This window comes from Colletes latitarsis, chromosome 14 (genome assembly GCF_051014445.1).
Source record: "Colletes latitarsis isolate SP2378_abdomen chromosome 14, iyColLati1, whole genome shotgun sequence".
Classification (NCBI taxonomy): Eukaryota; Metazoa; Arthropoda; class Insecta; order Hymenoptera; family Colletidae; genus Colletes; species Colletes latitarsis.
In genome coordinates, this window is record NC_135147.1 from 26,722,314 (window position 1) to 26,740,645 (window position 18,332).

An 18,332-nucleotide genomic window follows, 5' to 3' on the forward strand; every position below is an offset into this window, starting at 1 on the left:
GCATGAGCATAGCGTAATAGACTGAGCCATACACGTGGTTAAATAATAACTATTAACGTAATATTTCTTAATTAATACTATATTATTATAATTATTGTACGGTGTGTATTATATTTAATCGTAATGCTTCGTGCGGGCAGTGTTCGGAGGGGGTTCCTATCCTTTGGGATTCAAAATGCGTCTGAAAATTAAACATGCAGCCAGGTCGTCCCCTCGTCTGATCTCGAACGCTTGTATATCTTTTGGATAGTATTTTCTCTATGCGTAAAACCCGTAGATACTTTCCAAAACCATTTCTGAGAAGAAAATTCATGGACGATCATATTTCTAATGAGAATTGTACGCAGCCTTTTATTCACAAGTGTAATTTACACTGCCTTTATAAATTGTACTTTGTATTTGTGTATATGCGTGTGCATGTCCTGTACATATAACAGTATACATTGTTTATTCCGATCGAAAAGCCACGATGTTTTACGCAAATCAGAAAAAATATGGCTTCCAGGCTAATTTTCGCTTGCTTAAATTGCTGCAGATAATATAGGTCTTAAGAATAGACAGAAAAAATGTTGTCCATAGTCGATGGAACAAATACGATCAAAGCTGTAAACAGTCACGTTCATTTACCATTTTTATTATATTATATTGTACGTGTTCTCTTTTTCGATGGCATATGCAATCCGTAAGAAATTGTAGGTTTTCGAACTTATTAGACAAGGTGTAAATAAACTCTAGGCACGGTCCTCGGGATTGCTGTTAAAAGTAATTTACAAAAGTAAGCTTAAAGAGCTCATCCTCCGATTGACTTTATCGCTGTTTAATTTACCGTATCTGTTCCAACGAATATTATATTTTAAGTAATTTCGAACGAAACGTATGCGTGACAAAAATTTTCTTCTTTCACTCAAAGGATCGGAACTTCATGGGGCTGTTCCTAGTACCTGATTATCCTATCCTTGCGGCACGAACGAAGGCTCTTCTCTTCTTTCGAATCGAACCATCGTCATCCGTCTGTGTAAGAATTCTCTGTTCTCTCGCATCTCGCAAGCGCCAGCGAATTCCTCTGTCCAGTGTTTCACACTCGGTATAGAGAAAACGTAAAAAAAAAAACAAACAAATGGTGTTTTTATTGTTGCATACCTTGACTGCTTAGTACTTAAGTATATATGTACATATACATCTAGACGAAAACTCGAGACTAGAAATTGCAAGTAAGTTTTTTGCATGATAAGTAAAAACAAAATGAAAAAAAAAAAATGGAAAATAGAGACTGTTCCATACACGTACACATACACACACACGTACACACCCTTATTCCTTTTTTCTTACACGATAAACACTTAAACCAAGGTGCAACGAAAGGTGCTGACGATCTCGACGTTTACAATTAAGAATAAAAACTGCGATTTCTGCACGCTGAAGGAAACGCGGAAAGGACCATCACGCTAGGGGAAGACAGAAGCAAAGTAACAGAGATGAAGAGGGTATTCAGTATTGTATATCGATAATAAGCTTCTGGCAATCGTCTCATTGTGATCACTGAATTTATTTTATGCTGTCGGTTGACAATTTATTATTATTATTATTACTGTTGTTGTAATCGATAAACGAAAAGAGCCGCGACTGCGTCGATCTTTTTGATCATTATCGCGGGTAGGAATTGCGATCCTCGGGACCCACGAACGACCGTCGGCTTTTTATTGTAAAGGAAACAAAAATACATTACGAAAGAGAAGAAAATTAGCGAGGAAGAAGACGTTACGTAAGCACGCAAAGACCGATTGCAAAAAGTACTTTGATGACTGAGCGTTCTGTCCTCTGGAGCAGTGGTTTTTAATCTGAAATCTGCGGACCTCGAGGGAGCCTGGAAATTTATGTAGAGAACTATTAAATATTTATTTCTATTTCATGCATTGTATTTAATATTAATTTTATTCTTTCTATTAATGTTTTAGAACGTCATTTTGAGAAAAAGGGTTCATAAGCTACGCCCGCGCGTGGCAAGAGGAGTCTGCAGAGAAAAAAAAGTTTAAGAACCACTGTTGAAGAGCTGTTCGAGTAACTCGATAGCTCCTAGAATTCTATTCCATTTCTTTTTATTCACACCAGTGATTTCCAAACTTTTTGGAAGGCACCCGCCTGAAAAGAATCCTTGGATTGTAAGACCTCGCTCCCAATCATTTTGGAAAATCACTCGTTTACGAGAAACTGGGAACTCTACGTCAAAAGAGGGCACGGAATTGCTCTTCTCCATTTTTATTTCTAGGATTAAGTAATGTCGCGTGTACAATTTGTGGATGGACCGTCTCGAGGTCGTTTCCTCTTTTGTGGAGAACTTCCGGTTCTGGCAAAGCACAATACTTTCACCGCCTCGCACACTGTACATATGCATGCGCACAATCAAAATGATCATCTGTCGTTTGCTTTCTCTTGGCTCTCTGCGTGCTTCGCGACGCCATGATTGACGAATAATTCGAAATAAACCTGAGGAATAATGGTGTACAAGACCTGTCCGTACGAGTGCTTTTTTTCCAGTATGTCTCCGTTGAATTTTCTTTTTTTTCGTGATCAGTGTCAATTTTTACGATACTGAACACAATTTTTAAGTATCTCGGGAGTATTGTACTCGGAATTTTCGAAGTGTGATAACTTAACAGAAAGGTAAGTGAAATTTAATTGTAATCCAATAAAAACTACCATCAAATTAATGTGTCTTGGGTCCGTAGCGGATCTAACAGAGATCAAAGAAGGGGGGGGGCTAATAAAAATTTGAAGATTCGAGAATGTCAGCCTTTTGAGTGGAGCAGATTCTGATTTTAATTTTTGTTTGTAGATGATGGCGTGAAGGATCTGTTAGAGAGATTATTCGAAAGAGTGGGCCTCGATCTAGAAATTCATTGCAGTTTTAGTCGTGGAAAAAATTTGTTGAAGACTTGGAAGCCATTTGAAATTGTTTTCATATCTTTGAAAAAAACCATTTTTATTTGTTCACTTTTCAAGTTAGTGATCGGTAACGTGCATCACTTAATCGAGGTATTATTTAATTTTCGTGGAGGATACATGAAAAAGAATACATTTTTTAATAGAAATATACCTGTATTTCTTTTAGTTTCCATCAGAATATACATCCCAACGTTACATCTTCTCCGATTGATGTAGGAAGAATTATAGTATCTCGTTAAAAGAAGGCGTTCATTTCTAATAACGCCTAACTATTCTTGCGAGTATCAATTTTATTAATTCGCATAACTATTTGAGATATCGAAGGACGTTTTAGCTGTTAAATACTAGTTTCGGTAAAAGTAGCTTTTGTTTTTAGCTACGTTGAGGCAGTTGGAAGATCGAAGAAATAATTGAAATAGCTTTGACTGGCTTTTTTAGGCGAAACGCTTCGCTACGCCTCGCCGTTATGACTTTATTTCGTTGGATGTCACGCGAACCCAGTTTCAGAGTCACGAAACAGCCCGTCGGCGCTTTTATACGGTAAGAGGCCCGTAAACGTTTCCCGTAGCGGCACATAAAAGTGCAGATAAAACGCGTTCCCACGTCCGATCGGTCCAACGGGCGGCTTAAGTGATTGCTTCTCTTCATTAGAGGCTGGGCTCGTTTCGTTCGACCCGATCTCCTCTTCGGGGAGCGGAACTTGAGGGACAGGTGCGGTAATGGCCCGTATCTGAAGTGGGCACCGACTCGAGCTCTCATCCCGACAATTCAGAGGGGGGTTGCGGAGAGGTAGTTGCAGTCGATTTAACCCCTGCCTTCCCGCCGCCGACCGGGGAGCCCTCGAGACTATTACGCGAATTGATTCGGCATCGAATCTGCCCGGGGGCGGAAACACCGTTTAGCTCCTCGTTTCTTCCATTCCGGGCTCTCTGTGTCTACCCTTCCCAACGCTTCTCAAGATACTCTAATCTTGTATCTCCTTTGCGACCGGTTCGCGCGGACATTATACGTTTATGCAAACGAGCGTCGATGAACTTGCATCACGTGGACCACCGGAATCTTCGTCGAATCTCTTCGTGGCTTTCCCTCCGTATTTTGCGTGGTACTCTGAGACTTTAGACGCTCAAATGTTCCCACAGCAAATGCAAGGACGAAACCAAGAATGACGAAATCAATCGCCCTTCACGGAAGGTACCGGTAGAGGACCAGAAAATAATTCACACGGGTACGCCACTAGCCGGGTTACGGCACTGACTAGCGGACCAAGGGGCTGGTTGGTTGCCTCCGCTGCACCTTCCACCCCCTCCGCCCCTTAATCTAATCCAAGGATAATCTAAAATTCATGACACACATAACTGCCAGGCGATGATATATCTGGTGGGGGTGTGGAGGCAACGTCTTTCCTCTTGCACCCCTTGGTCCATTCGCTCTCGCTCAACCCCCGCACCTACGGTCTCACCCCTTGGCTCTTCGTCTATTGCAGGGTCTACCGGCGAGTTTCTCGCAATCACTGGCATTATTATTTAATGCATCACGGTCGGATACTGGTTCGCCTTCCTGTAAATCGTGATATCGTGCAGCGTTGCTGTTTATCAAACCCGCCGGAGGTAACTCCGTGCCGTTTTTACCGATCCTTAAAAGCATGGGAAGAGAAACTCGGCAATATTAGGTGGCGTAAGGTAAAGATAAGGAATACCGGACATCTACAATCTACATTCTGTAATCTATTCGTCAAATCATACCACATACTGTAAAAAGATCATTGTAATTCGGTTACTTTGTAAACATTTACCGTTTTCAGGCCCCGATGAGCTTAGGATCGTCGGTGACTTAGGTGTAAGTTCGATCAGAATGTTCTGGTCACTCGTCGAGGCGTTCGTTCATCGTTCGGAAAATTGGAAACGATGACAACCAAAGGTATAATCACTTTACCGTCGTTGGTCCGTTTACGAATTCCCTCGACGGTATTTATCGGCGCGCGTTCGGCCCCTGTTCTTTCACATCGTCGAAAATAGAATCACGCGATCGACGTTAATCGACGGTGTAATTTGAATAATTTATTCGTAGTCGACAAACCGAATTGTCGCTCATTACGCCCGTTCATGGGTCGGTCGGTTAACCGATTGATTATCCTGTCCAGTGTGAGTCGATATCGAGTAAACAGTCGATTTGACCGTGCGTCTGCGTTTCCGCTTTTGTCACGTCCACGGCGGATAATTATTTTCAGGGCATCGCGACGCGTCGGTGCGACTGCGACATCGAATCACGGAATTATTGGTCTGGCACGATGATTAATTTATCGTCGTTAATTCATTGATCATCGTAAATCTCGGTTTCGATGCGGCAGGTTCTTTCCACCTCATCGATAACCTTCACTTTAAGATTCCTTTTTATTTAATTGTTACTACTATAGCTGAAATCATATACATTAATTATATATTCGATAAACCCATAAATATTAATACATGTATATAGATCTCAAGATTAATAGATCTATATATTTAATATAATATAATAATAATATTATAGCACCGTGGTGGTTTCGAAACAATAATAACGCATCGTACGAATCTCGTAATCGCCATAAGGGGCCCGCAAAACCACGTCGATCCATTTTCATTCCCCCCGCGTGATTATTCTGCGCTCGACTTGTCGACTTTTCGCCGTAGGGCACGATAATTGATGATGGTCGCTGGTTTTCGCCGGACATTATGTCGCAGTTACTAGTCGACCAAACTGGGACCATAGTTGCGTTTTAATCTCCACCGCTTCTACCCACCGTTTCGATTATTTCGTGTAAAACATAAATGTGATATGGTGCACGAGAGCTACGGAACTTCACAACTTGGTTACAATTTTGTTCTACTTTCAGAGTTACCAGCAGTAAGTTTGCAATATTTTTGATACTAAGTAATCAGAATGCAACATAACTGGCCAAGTATAATGTAAGTGCTATTCTTGCATTTTCTAAATAAATATTTACTCGCATAACCATTACTATATAATTTTGTTTCACTTTCAGGGTGACCAGATCGTGAAAATCAAAAATACCAATTTGTTAATGGAGGCTTCGTTAGAAAGTTATAGAAATATTGCCGGCCACAGAGTATATTTTCGGTAAAGAATTTTTTTCTCGAAAGTGCGCAGGATTTCGGGGATATGTCGGTTCACAAAAAATGCTTATAATTGACCCCCGCAACTAAAAATATTTTTTCCAGAATGATTTAAAATTTTTTAATAACTTTTTAAGTTCAATCAAGAAATTGATATTCTTGATTTTCATCTTATATTGGCCTCTAGAATGTTCCATTATAATTTTCACCCATGTGGCTCAGACTCAAAATATCATAACACACCTGTAACAGTATATCTTAGGCGCCATTTTATTTGGAAAAACTTTTGCCGATCAAAGTCACGTTTAAATACCCAGCGTGACTCGGTGAAAAGACAATTCGTACATAAATGGGCGGCGTGTAAATAGTCGAATCGCGTCGTTCCTCGGGGGATCGAGGGGAGCAACGTTTTCTCGCTACCAAGGGAGACCTTCATCCCCTCTGTAGTACCCCTTAGCGGCAGACAAACGACGGCCAATTTACGAGCAGTAGGAAAGAGAAACTTCTTTAAACTCGGATTAAAATAAGCGTCGGACCGCTCGGCACCGGCTCCCAGCCGATTTTCTTTCCCCGTTCATTTTACCGCCCCTACCCCCCCTCGTCTTTTTCTTCGTTTCTCACCCTTGAAATTCATTTCGGGATCCGGGGTGAGCTTTATTTTATTCGCGGCGAAAGAAGAGGGTCGGTGGAAGTCTCCGTTACTCTCGCGGGACTCGGGTCTAGGTGACAATTCGTTGGGAGCTGTTAAACTGATTACGATCTTTCAAGCTCATCGATTAAGACGATCCACCTGTGAGAATACTTGGCAGATTAAAATGAAACGTGCAGCGTGTCGGTCCTCTTTCTTAAACTTGCAACGCCGTTTTCGCTTTTGTTTAGTAATTCCGTAACCTTGTCGCGTTTCAATTTTTCGCTGATTAAATTTAACGATCCGATAAACTTGCCATTTCGGTGCACGCGCGCGAATCTACACGAATAGGACAATAACGACGCCCTCGGGAGCGTCCAAAATGAATCCGAGCTAACGCGATTACGCGACGCCGCGTTTCGAAGTGATTCCGGTTGCTCGATTTACCGAACTCGGATGTTGAAGGCGGATATAAATAATTAACAGAGACACTGTATATTCGACTTGTTTTCAGACAAAGAACGTTTCGCGTACAGCGATATAGTTGAGTACCAAACCGTAGCAGAATGATTCCCCAAGAAAGGACCGATTAAACCGAGTGGAAGCAAGATTCGAAATCGGATCCACGAGTAGAAGATGCCAAGGTCTGACTTGGAAAGTACAAGAAACCGTGGTGAAGAAAAACAGGAACGGGGTTCGCGCGAACGCAGCCGTAATGGCGCCCGTGGGACGAGCGGGGTAACGCGATTAGGTGGTACAGCACTGGCGGAGCGATTCGGTCGGCTTGATTTATCCGCGTACCGACGCGTTATTGCATTAGCGCCCCGACGACGATGCCGCTGGCCAAGCGTTCCGGGGTCGCTCCGGCATCGGCATCGCCGAGAGAGACGGAGAACCAGAACTCTTCCGGGCCAGTCTGTCCACCCACCCGTGAATCATCCCCAAGAATTATGTCTTGGACGGTGTTGCCCGGACGCGCGATTTGTCCAAAGGTCGAGCGTTGTTCGCTCTCAGCGAAACGGAGGATCCGCTATTTAAGGACTTATACGGGATGTCTCAGGTTTTAATAGTCGAACTTTGTCAGTATATTCTCTGGGACCAAATAAGGAAAGCATATTGTACAAGGTGTTACAAGGTGTTGCGCCTGGGACATTAAAATAAGAAAACAATGTTCATGCAAAATGTGGCGCGGGAAATTCGTGGAAGGACAGAAAAGGAAAAGGGGGGGCTCATCAGTAAGGCTTCCTAGCAGGCCCTGCCTTAGACGACAGAGATATTGGGAGGTCGGTTGAACGCTTGTGAGAGCAAACTTTGTACGTTTACATTTAATAGATGTAGCGTTGAAGTCTCTATTAAGTCTTCCACCTGAGAATCACTACCGGAAGTGCTACCAAAATAGAACAAAGAGTTTAAGAACCGCCGCAATAAAAGATCCAGTACACGTTGATGATTCAAGTTTATATATTTTAAAGCTAGTAGTATACAGAATGACAATCGTGTCCCCCAAGAACATCCTTACGACGTCGCAGTGCTTGCACAATGTTCATTTTCGAAACACTCGTATATCTATTAGAATCTCTATTTCGATTTTGACGCCGATTATCCGCGAAGTTTCCAAATTTCAGTGTTTCATGTTTTTTGGTCGGCTGTTGTTTCTGTCCGTAAGTTTCAAGCCCAGCTACTGTCGACCCTCGTCTATTTATATAACATATTATGTATAATACACACGTCTCCCGAAATTGTTCACTTTATACACATCGAGTCTCCGTTTGTACTTCACGGACACGCTGATTAAACCATCTCGTTAACGAGTGTTTTTAAAAATGTTTCAGGGTTGAAAAAAGAATCTGTTCACCGATCTCTGTGCGTTGGATGGCGATACGAGGCTTCTAATCTTAAAAAGACTTATATTCGCTTCGCGATGTGAGAGGTAAATGTCCCTGAGGACTTCCTAATATTAAGGACCAAATATTATTCTTAACAAGTACAGGTTTAAAACACTCGACAACGAAAAGCCAAATTGCTATGATCCACTTCGCAACGGTGGTGAGTCGATCGCTCTCCCGACAACCGACTGTTTCAAGAACAGTTCGATTTAATCACGGAACGTACTAGAAGTCTCTACAACCGAAAAGGTAGCAAAATATTCACCGCGAATGCAACATCCAACAACAGAGCAAAAGAAGGAACGAACGAAGTGTCTTCGAAGTGTCCATACTCACCACCGTGCGAAATAACAGCCCTAATCTCGCGCCCCTTAACGTCCAAGAGTCTGGATCTCAAATTCGGACTTGTTCCGAGGTCTTGGTCTGTTGCACTTACGCGGGCCTGTCGAGGCCCAGTGCCTCCTGGTGTCGTCTGGCCTTCAGCCTGAGGTCCGCGATGCTGCTGTTCTTGGAACGAGCCGCCGCCGCGGCCAGAGAGGCCGCCAGGCTCAGGGGATGAGGGTGCGGGTGGGTGGAGGTCGGTGGCGGAGGCGGCGGTGGCGGTAGACAGAAGAGTCCACCGGCTGCCGCGTAATGGAGGACTGCTGGGTCGAAGGCAGAGCCTGCTGCCGCGGTGACGTTTCCACCAGTACCTTGCATCGGGGGATGCAACCTCAACGCTGGCAAGTAGGGCGCCACTCGACAAGGCTCCAGGCTGGTTGGAGGGCTACGTGGTGCCAGCACCAATCCGCTTGCTACCCCTGTAACTTTGGAGCAGACGTTTGTTATGACGTTGCAGATTGAAAAGCGTCGAAAGGTACGTTTGGAAGACGGATGGTAAGAAATTTATGTACACGTTGGGTCGTTCTAAGTTTAAAACTGTTTGCAGAAAGTGAATCTAGAGGGCAATTTGGCGCCTATGTCCACGACTATCTCTCCAACTGTATCTCCAGCAGCTGCTACGTGAAGCTAGATGATTGGTAACAAATTGAAAGAAATTGTACGGTTGTATTCGGTTTGAGATCATCTTTAAAAACTGTGAGGGGAATCCAGACGCACCTTTGTGCAATTGACTTTCGTGCTTGCGACATTTCGCGCGTCGATTTTGAAACCAAACTTGAACCCTCGCTTCGCTCAATCCCAGTCTCTGGCTGAGTTCTTCTCGCATGAACGCGTCAGGGTAATGCGTCTCGTCGAACAACCTTTCCAACTCGGCCAGCTGTTCCAACGTGAAGTTGGTCCGGGATCTTCTCTGCTTGCCGTTTCCGTTTCCGTTGTTGCGACAATTCGAGCCTGAGGAAAGTATTCGAATCAATGAAAATATACAAGTTAGCCTAAGTTACGATTTTACTGTTACAGGAAATGACTCAGACTATTCGCGACAATTAATTCCCGAGTATCGTAGATGGCGGAGGGTCACGCGGAAGTTCCAAATTAATCTTTCCGATTCGTTCACAGGTCATTTCTTCCGGTCTAGCCGGCATCACCATAAATTTCGGTCTTTTACGAGGATCTTATTCAAATCTCGCGTCACGAAGAAGTTTCAAATTAGTTGATATTAGAGAAAAGTATTCTTCCCGTTCTCGTAAAATGGATCCTCCCCCAGATTTTCTTGACGAACATTGACGAAAGTCGAGATAGATCAAACGATAAACTGCAGCCCGAACGAATCTGTTGTAAATTTTTAAAATTCAATCTCGAAACAGCACTGATTCAAACAACCCCATCAGGAAACATAACTTTAGCCATCCGAACTCATTTTTTTTTTATACGATTTGTATTATCGTGATATAATTCGTTTCAACAAGAATTCTTCGTCTGTAAATTTAGATCGCGGAAGATCTTCCGTTCGACATTAGATAGCGACGGCGTAATTGCTCCAGTCAAGATTCTGGCGCGGAGTTTCTCGCCGGAAACCGATCTTAAAAAGTCTTGGAGGAGTCCATCGTTCTCTCACAAACGAGCCGCAAGCACCGCCGCGAGTTAAAGAGACGCCCGGATAATTAACGGGTATACGATTTAATTAATGGCCGCTTAATGCAAAGTAACTGGCGTACAACTCTTGGAGGTGTTGCCGATGGGAACTCGAGGATATCCGGGGCACGTTGGTTCCCCGGGAACGAGGAGGGGGCACGGAGGGTGGATTAAGCGTCTCGCGTAAGAGCCCTTGACGAAGGGGATGTGATTTATATAATTTAGCAAAGTGGTGAGCTACGCAGTCTTATACGGGGTCGTTAGTTATCCCATACCCCATCTTTCTGGCATCCTCTGTCTGTTGCTCTCCTTTCCTACCCCCCGTCGCTACCTCCTCCTCTACCGATCACCACCTCGATCAACCATCTTGGCGCTCTGCATCTGTTCGCCGACGTTTAGCGCTATTATGATCACCGGTAATCGGCACTTTCAACTTACAACGTAATTGCAATATCATTTAGAACGGAAGATGAACAACTGTAAAATTGTAAACAACGCTATCTGATTAGGAATGCTGCGAAAAGAGCCCGGAAGTTAACGTTTGTGTAAATTTCTGTTCGCTTGGGTGTCGAGTCGTAAAAAGTCCCATTCCTAGTTTCGACAACTTACGCGAGTGGACGAGGAAGACGGAGATAGCGACGGGGACAAATCTGAACGGAGAGGGAGAGAAGGGCGTCGAAAATGGGTGGGGGAAGTTTAATGATAAAGGGGCGCTGGATGACTGGAACGAGAATGGGTCTGAAAACCGCGCGAGTTATTTCGCTAGGAGGGGTTTTAAACCGCTGTACATATGGATGCGGGCTTCGCTCCGCCAGGGCTCCGATTGGATTACGTAGGTGCGCGCTAATTGATTAAAGCGCAATACTATCGTCGTCATCGCGAGCGCAGCCGACTGTCCTTGTAATTTCTCCTCGTTTTAATCGGCACCGTTCTACTCTTCCTTGTTTTTCCTCTGTCGTCGTTACGATTTTCTCGATTTGCTTCTACGTTTTCGCTCACGCTCGGTCGAACACTTCGCGTATTTTTCTTCTTTGTTCCTATTTTACATCCACTTCCAGAGATTTGCAATTTGCCACCAATAAATAAGACGAGCTTGTAAATATCAACTTGTTTTCAGTCGGTTAATTGCTTTACCACAATTGTAGTTGGAATACGAGGTTGATAGATCCCTTTTGTAATTTTGTTGCAGGGAAATGCCGTGAGTAGCGGAGATATTTGGGTGTTGCCATTTTAAGGCTCCAGCTTGTATACACACGGTGTGAAACGATCCACGGTATCCGTAGGTGCGAATTCGTCGTTCGGTGGCGAGTATCGTGTCTCCCGGCGGGAATGCAACGCGAGAAGGATAAAGGGAGAAAGTGGCCGTGGAACCCTAGTGGAAAACCCGAAGCAATCACACTCGGACACGAGGGGCCGCTAATTCGATTACTAAGAGCGCTGCCCTCTTGGCCTGATCCAGTCGAACCACCCTCGCCACCCCTTCGTGCGCCCACCCTAGAGCTTGGTGATCGTCGCTGGTCCCTGTATTCTTCCCTTCTCGCGGGACAGGTCGAGATATCGCAGCCATTAGGCGTATAAAAGCGGCCGAGACAACCCTGCTTAATCCCCTGGCTGTTTGTCGCGTATGTTGTAACTGCATATGGCACCCTGTCGACCTCGTGAGCAACGGAGGTCGAAGGCAACCTTTAGGGAAAAGGATTTGCGTGCCCTTTTTTATACACGGTGTTCGATCACCCCTGGGAAAAATTTTAATAGAGGATTCTAGAAGCCAAAATAAGACGAAAATCAAGAATACCAATTTGTTGATGGAGGCTTCGTTAAAAAGTTATTACCAGTTAAATTCAAACATTTCAAATTGTTCTGAAAAAATTATTTTTGGTTGCGGGGGTCAATTACAATCATTTTTGGTGAATAGACGTACCCCCGAAATCTTGCGCATTTTCGAGAAAAAAATTCAGTACGGGCGGAACTTTAAACTTTAATAACTTTTTAACGAAGCCTCCATCAACAAGTTGGTATTCTTTATTATCGTCTTATTTTGGCCTCTAGAATCCCCCATGAAAATTTTTCCCAGGGGTGACCGAACACCCTGTTTATATTTATGGTCCATGTTGATTTTAACCCGTACAGGATTATTGGGCGTAAAATGTTGTTTAATGAGGGGTGGAAAGCTTAACCCCTTAAATGGTGTGTGTCCTACCATTTGTCGATGAAACATTCTGAAATTTTGAGCTCTGTTAAAGTTGTTTTAACCCTTTCCTCTTCATTTTAGATTCCTTGTAAACACCTTGAAGGGAGGTTCAACGCGTGCTCCAAAATGTCCGTCCGCAAAAGGTTAATATCCGATTGCACTCAACAATAGAAAACAGAATGAAGACAAATATCGTCGGAAGAAAGAGCCCTGCGTGGCGGTAGATCACAAGGGTTTCCTCGAGAAGCCACTTTGCCTGACTTAGCGTCGATCTCACTCGCCGTGTCCAGCCGCGACGATCCATTTTCGCGGGCGTCGTTTCCTCTACGAGCAGCGTCGCGATATCCTCTCGACCCCTGGTCAGAGACCGGTGGCTCGTATGTTTACGGCTCTTGGGGTGCAAGTTTTTGAGTCATGGCGACGGGCCAGGGGAATTACCGCGTTAGAGGGCCGGCTAAATGTTTCGTGATATTTATGTGCCTCCCTTGAACTCGCACGGAACTTCTTTTGAGCTTCCCGCATTCTATTTTACGAGAACCGGCTAGGTACTCCATTTTGAAGATCCTGCACGAATTACGCGTACTCCTTCCGGGCGGGAAGCTACCTGAAATTGTCCATTTACTATTCACAGTTAAACCTCTTTGTACAATCCAATAGTGGGCCTTGTTAAGGTACAAGTAAATAAAACTTTGAACTGTCATAAATTTATTTCCTTGGGAAGCTCTCCGGTTAACCCGATAGGAAATCTCGTTACGAAGGTGGGGGAAAAAAAAACAATTTTAACCCGCGATACCGCGCGTTAACTATCTCGAGTGCGAAAGAATTCAGCGAAACGTGAACCGATTCTCTCCGCTTCTTCAACTCCACGGTTATTTATGGTTTTACTTTGGCGCGTCCGATGGCTGCCGGCCGGGCAGATTGCTTTTTGATTTGCGCTTAATCGGGAAAAGTTATGGGCCCCCGAGAGCTACGGGCGAAAGAGTGAGGAAGAGAGAGCGAAAGAGAGAGAATCTCTCTCCACCCTCGAAGCCCTGTGTGTTAGGGGGCGTACACAACTAACGCGGCGGGCCGCATATTAAACCATAAATTCATGCGAGCTCCAGCCACAATAGACGCCGAGTTATCGCGGCGAGGAGCGTGCGTGGCGCTACTTGAACGTGTCAGTTTTTAACGCGATTTTCATTTGCCCGCTCGACCGTCCGTCCGCTTTGGATTCAATTTCATCGGGCGTATGTAACTTCCGGCCATCGATTGCATTTTTTAGCGACAGGCTGCGTTTCGACACTCGCGTATTGGGTTCGAAAATAACGCACAATATGCACAGATTCTTGTTTTGCCCAAATTTCTTGCGGATGGTATAACGTGCCTTTTGCTAAAGTAATTGTTAGTAACTCCCTTTTTTTTAATTTAAGCAAAGAATCTTACGAACTGTATTTTATTAAGATACGAAAGATAGAATGTACCAGTCGATTAAAAGTTCTTTACGTCTCGTTACACATGAAACATACACTGTATTCGTTAGTGTACAGTCTAAAGCAATATATCATATAAAAAATACACGGTGTATTTATAGTGAATCGCGTAAGTTTTTAAAGTTCTAGCAAGGCCGTTCAACGCGGCCACTCTGGAAGTTCTAATCGACCATTTCGCCTTTCTCCAGGCAGGAGAAATGACGTGGCGGAAGAAAAGCGCAAGTGGCGGACGCTGGACGGCCGTTATTGAAGTCGACTCCGGCATGTGGGTAAACCTGATGGTCGGTGATCGTTACGTTGCGAACGGTCAGCTATTCCCAATCACTTCTGAGCTTTATTGGACGACGTTCTGAATTATAAACGAAGATCGAACCCTCCGACGAATTCGTCGAAGGTTCCTGACCTTCCTACACTGGATAGTTGCTTCGAGTATCCTTTCGAACAGAATCACTCAAACTTTTCTGACCCATGGTCTCATTCACGACCTAACCCACTACCTTCCATATCGTCCCCCTCATTCCACTTTCACCTTCTGCAGCAAACATGTATTTCTCTAATATTACTGGTGATTATACTCTAAGCTACCTTTATTCTTAGGGAAAAGCTTACCTTTAACTTCCTCTTGTCCCTGCATCAACGACCTGGAGACCTGGGACGATAGCTTGAGGTCCGTCGGCGTCTTGGAGTCGCTGGAAGCCTGGCTCTTCAGCTCCACGCAGCTCTCAGGACTCGGTGACCGATCCCTCGAGATCGGCGGCGGCGAAGGGCTGCAACCCAGCAGCTTCCTCACCGAGAGTTTCAGCTCCGGTGTCTTGAGAGGCGGTAGAGTCTCAGCCACGCTGGCAGCGTCCTTGACCTCCTTAGTTTTGGTCGCGACGGACAGATCCTCCGGCTGGAGGCGGCCTTCCGGCGACGGCGGCTCCTCGACGCTGCTAGCATCGACGCTAGGCGCCTCCTGAGCCGATTCGCGCGTCGTTGCGCCGACATCTGAGGAACACGATCGCCTCGAATCAGTTCTCAGTCATCAACGACCGTTCCCGCGACTCTATTCGTTGTCCGACGATGTTGAGACGTTCCATTTTTTAAGCAGAAGCTTTCCTACACTCTGTGACAAAGCCACAGGCTTTGCATCCAAATTTAACTTTGCAATAACACCGTGAACGAAATCGTGTACTTTCAGGGAGATCATTGAAAGAGGAAGCTTCGTTTTTTAAATCCATTATGATTTTAGTAATGTTAAAAATTGGTACAATATTTCTATTTATCAAGCTACAATTTGAACAACTGTCGAGGACGTTTCTAGACATAGAAAGCTAGCGTGGCAGCCGAACGTGTTAAAGACAGCATAGCGAGCTGTTCGGTCCAAGAATTTGATTTACTGCTGTCGAGGGTAATTGAGATCGTGTGTGATTGGACTGGAGGTGACGGGGTCGTCGAAAAGAGACTCCCATTCTAAATTCATGAGATTCTGTTTCCTGGAATCTGCTATCAAATGGACGATTCGATAGGAGGAAGGGAACACCGTGTTTGACGTTACCTCCGACGTGTGCTTTCTCGATATTCTTGGAAACAAATAGTGGAAAGCGATTCGTGCATGAGAATCGATCGATTACCAATTCACAAGGATTCCGGAAGAAAGCGTCGGAAACGGATCTGTTGAAATCCCGTGGGGATGATCGGAGAACATTGTACGAAGTATTTAAAGTGATCCAGAACTTCCAGAAATATTTAAACACCGTACTCGAGTACTTTGAAGAGTCGTCCGACGGATGAGCGACGATACCACCAATTATTCGACGATTAGGAACGATTTTTAATTATTGAAAGATGAAGAGGAATACCTGTACCTTTTTCTCTGCAATACCTGTTCCACTGATACACCAAAGATTCAAACACTTATCCTTAATCGGCGCCATTGACACCCACTTAAGTACAACACACACACACACAAAAATCACGTACACAGAGTTCATATACGGCAGGGGTGAAGAACTAATTTCTACACTCTTCAACTTCAAAAGTGATAATGCGAGACCAGGTCAACCAAGGATGGAATTATGGCTCATGGCGAGTAAGTCGGCTCTAATCTAAGGGGTAAAGACAATAGTCTTCTGATAACAAGTTATACCTGGGGGAATTATGGCGATCGGCTGATACAATCTGAATCTACTCTGGGTCTTCACTAGTTAGATCCCAGTAGCCCAGTATCAACGAACTCAAATTGCATCCAGCATCGCCTCGCATGGTGATGGTTGCGTTCCCCGACCATAATCTCTAGCTACTCCCAGTCAGCGATTCAAGGATTCAAAGGAACAACTTGTAACGATAGATTCGTCTATTAAATAAATTATATTTGTCTAACTATACATGTATTTTCAGGTGCTGGGAGATGCCAGTGACACTATACCCTGAAGAAAGCTTGGCGATCGACTAATACAGTCTAAATCTATCCTGAACCTCCACCGTTTGAAACCAGGTAGCTTTCTTCCATCATTAACGAACTAAAATCGCACACCACTGCACAACGGTAGTAATTGCATTCTTCGGCCATAACTTTTAGCTACCCTGGTCACCGAGTCACCTCTCCAATTAATTGGAGAGGTCCACGTGGACGTAGAAACTCAACGATCCAAGGATTGAAAGGTGAAACGCGCAACGTACTGGAATTGTTTTCCGCCGGGTCCCCGAGCAGGTGCGCGACACTGAGGGTGATCCTCGCGGATGGCGGCCGTTCGGCGGTCCTGCAGGCGTGCTCGGTGCCCGGCAGGCTCGCGTTATCGAAACTCTTGGAGACGAACTGGGCGAGCTGCTCCATCCTCGCGGAGAAGACTCGCGCGACGACGCGGCTCGCGTCGACCTCGTCGTCGAGGCCGAGACCGCCGAAGGGGGTTTCACGCAGTCGAACGTCGGAGTACGCGACGCTCGGCGTCGCGACGCCACGCGTCACCCAGGACGCCATTCGGACGCCGACCAATCGAGACTCGCGTGGGCGGTATCGGTACCGCCCACGATTTCCCCGTTCCTCTTTCCATCCCTCTCTCTTGTTCGAACCCCTCTGTGTCTCTCCCTGGATCTCCCTCCGTCTCTTCCTCTATCGCCCTTCGTCTATCCCTGTGTCTTCGTCCCTCGTCTTCCACCACCCCCTTCGTCCACACCGTTCACCGTAAACCGAGGCTCATTAGCATTCGCGCCCGTTCGCTTTTCCATCCGCGAAGCGCAAACTACCACCTACCGGCCGACGACCGGCCTACGTCGGCCAGCGTTGGCTAGATTCTCCCTCTGTGTAGCTCGCCAGTCGCGTTTACGACCCCTACGTGCTACCCACCCACCCCCTGGCCACCGCGTGACGCTGCTCGTCTCTCGTTCGTCCTCTTTGATCCGCTGGACCGTTTCTGTCCTTCCCTGTTACAGAGCGCTAGGTGCGAAACGCTCGAGCCGCTCAGGGCCGCCGTCGACGCTATTTACACCCGGGAATACTTATCGCGCGGGGATTGATAATCGATTTAAAATGAATTTCGCAGGTTGACCGGCGTCGATCGATCCGATCGAGGTCCGAACGAGAACGTTACCGGTCGTTTTAAAATCCAGGTCTCTGGCAGACTGAACTAGGAAGAAGATGACCTAAGAAAAAAAGCTTGCTCGCTATTGCAAGTCGTTCGTGTCACGAAGATGTCATTTAAGTACTCTTCCTCGTTGATAGGAAGGTAATTAGAATGGTAATATCTATATGTATGCACTGATTAAGAGCTATTAATATGTAATATGTATTACTTATCCACTTACGGGTGGTCGAGCGCGTTTTAGCCATCGAAATGGCCGTGTAACGGCCTTTCGTTGTGTCCCGAGCCGATTGCGACCCTGGGACGCGTCGTGTCCCGTGTTTGTCGCTACCAAACTCGGCAATATTTAAATGGGATTGCGTTCGGGAATGTAATTGCTCCGGCAAACACGCTTCCGCGCTACCGGCCGGTGGAACGCCGGGATGGATACGGACAGGAGGGAATCAGGGATGCAGACGCGTAAACGAAAGGGGACGCAGGGGATCCGGGATGGACGGACGAAAACTACCTCGACGGTCGCGAAAAG

At 45.4% G+C, this 18,332-nt stretch overlaps 1 protein-coding gene across 1 annotated transcript; it reads right to left on the reverse strand.

The window, feature by feature from the left end:
- Window positions 1–9,002: 9,002 nt before the first annotated feature.
- Window positions 9,003–17,061, reverse strand: LOC143349985 (short stature homeobox protein 2). The gene is made up of 4 exons (XM_076781701.1): window positions 16,908–17,061; window positions 14,856–15,233; window positions 9,669–9,902; window positions 9,003–9,370 (listed from the first exon to the last, which is right to left on the reverse strand). Exons 1-4 carry the CDS (start codon window positions 17,059–17,061, stop codon window positions 9,003–9,005), a joined length of 1,134 nt encoding a protein of 377 aa, XP_076637816.1.
- Window positions 17,062–18,332: the final 1,271 nt, after the last annotated feature.

Coding starts and splice junctions, on each gene's coding strand:
- LOC143349985 (XM_076781701.1), bottom strand. CDS start 17,061: ATGGAGCAGCTCGCCCAGTTCGTCTCCAAGAGTTTCGATAACGCGAGC. Junction 9,903..14,855: donor GGGACAAGAGGAAGTTAAAG/GTAAGCTTTTCC, acceptor TACTTTCCTCAG/GCTCGAATTGTCGCAACAAC. Junction 9,371..9,668: donor CGAAAGTCAATTGCACAAAG/GTGCGTCTGGAT, acceptor CCAAAGTTACAG/GGGTAGCAAGCGGATTGGTG.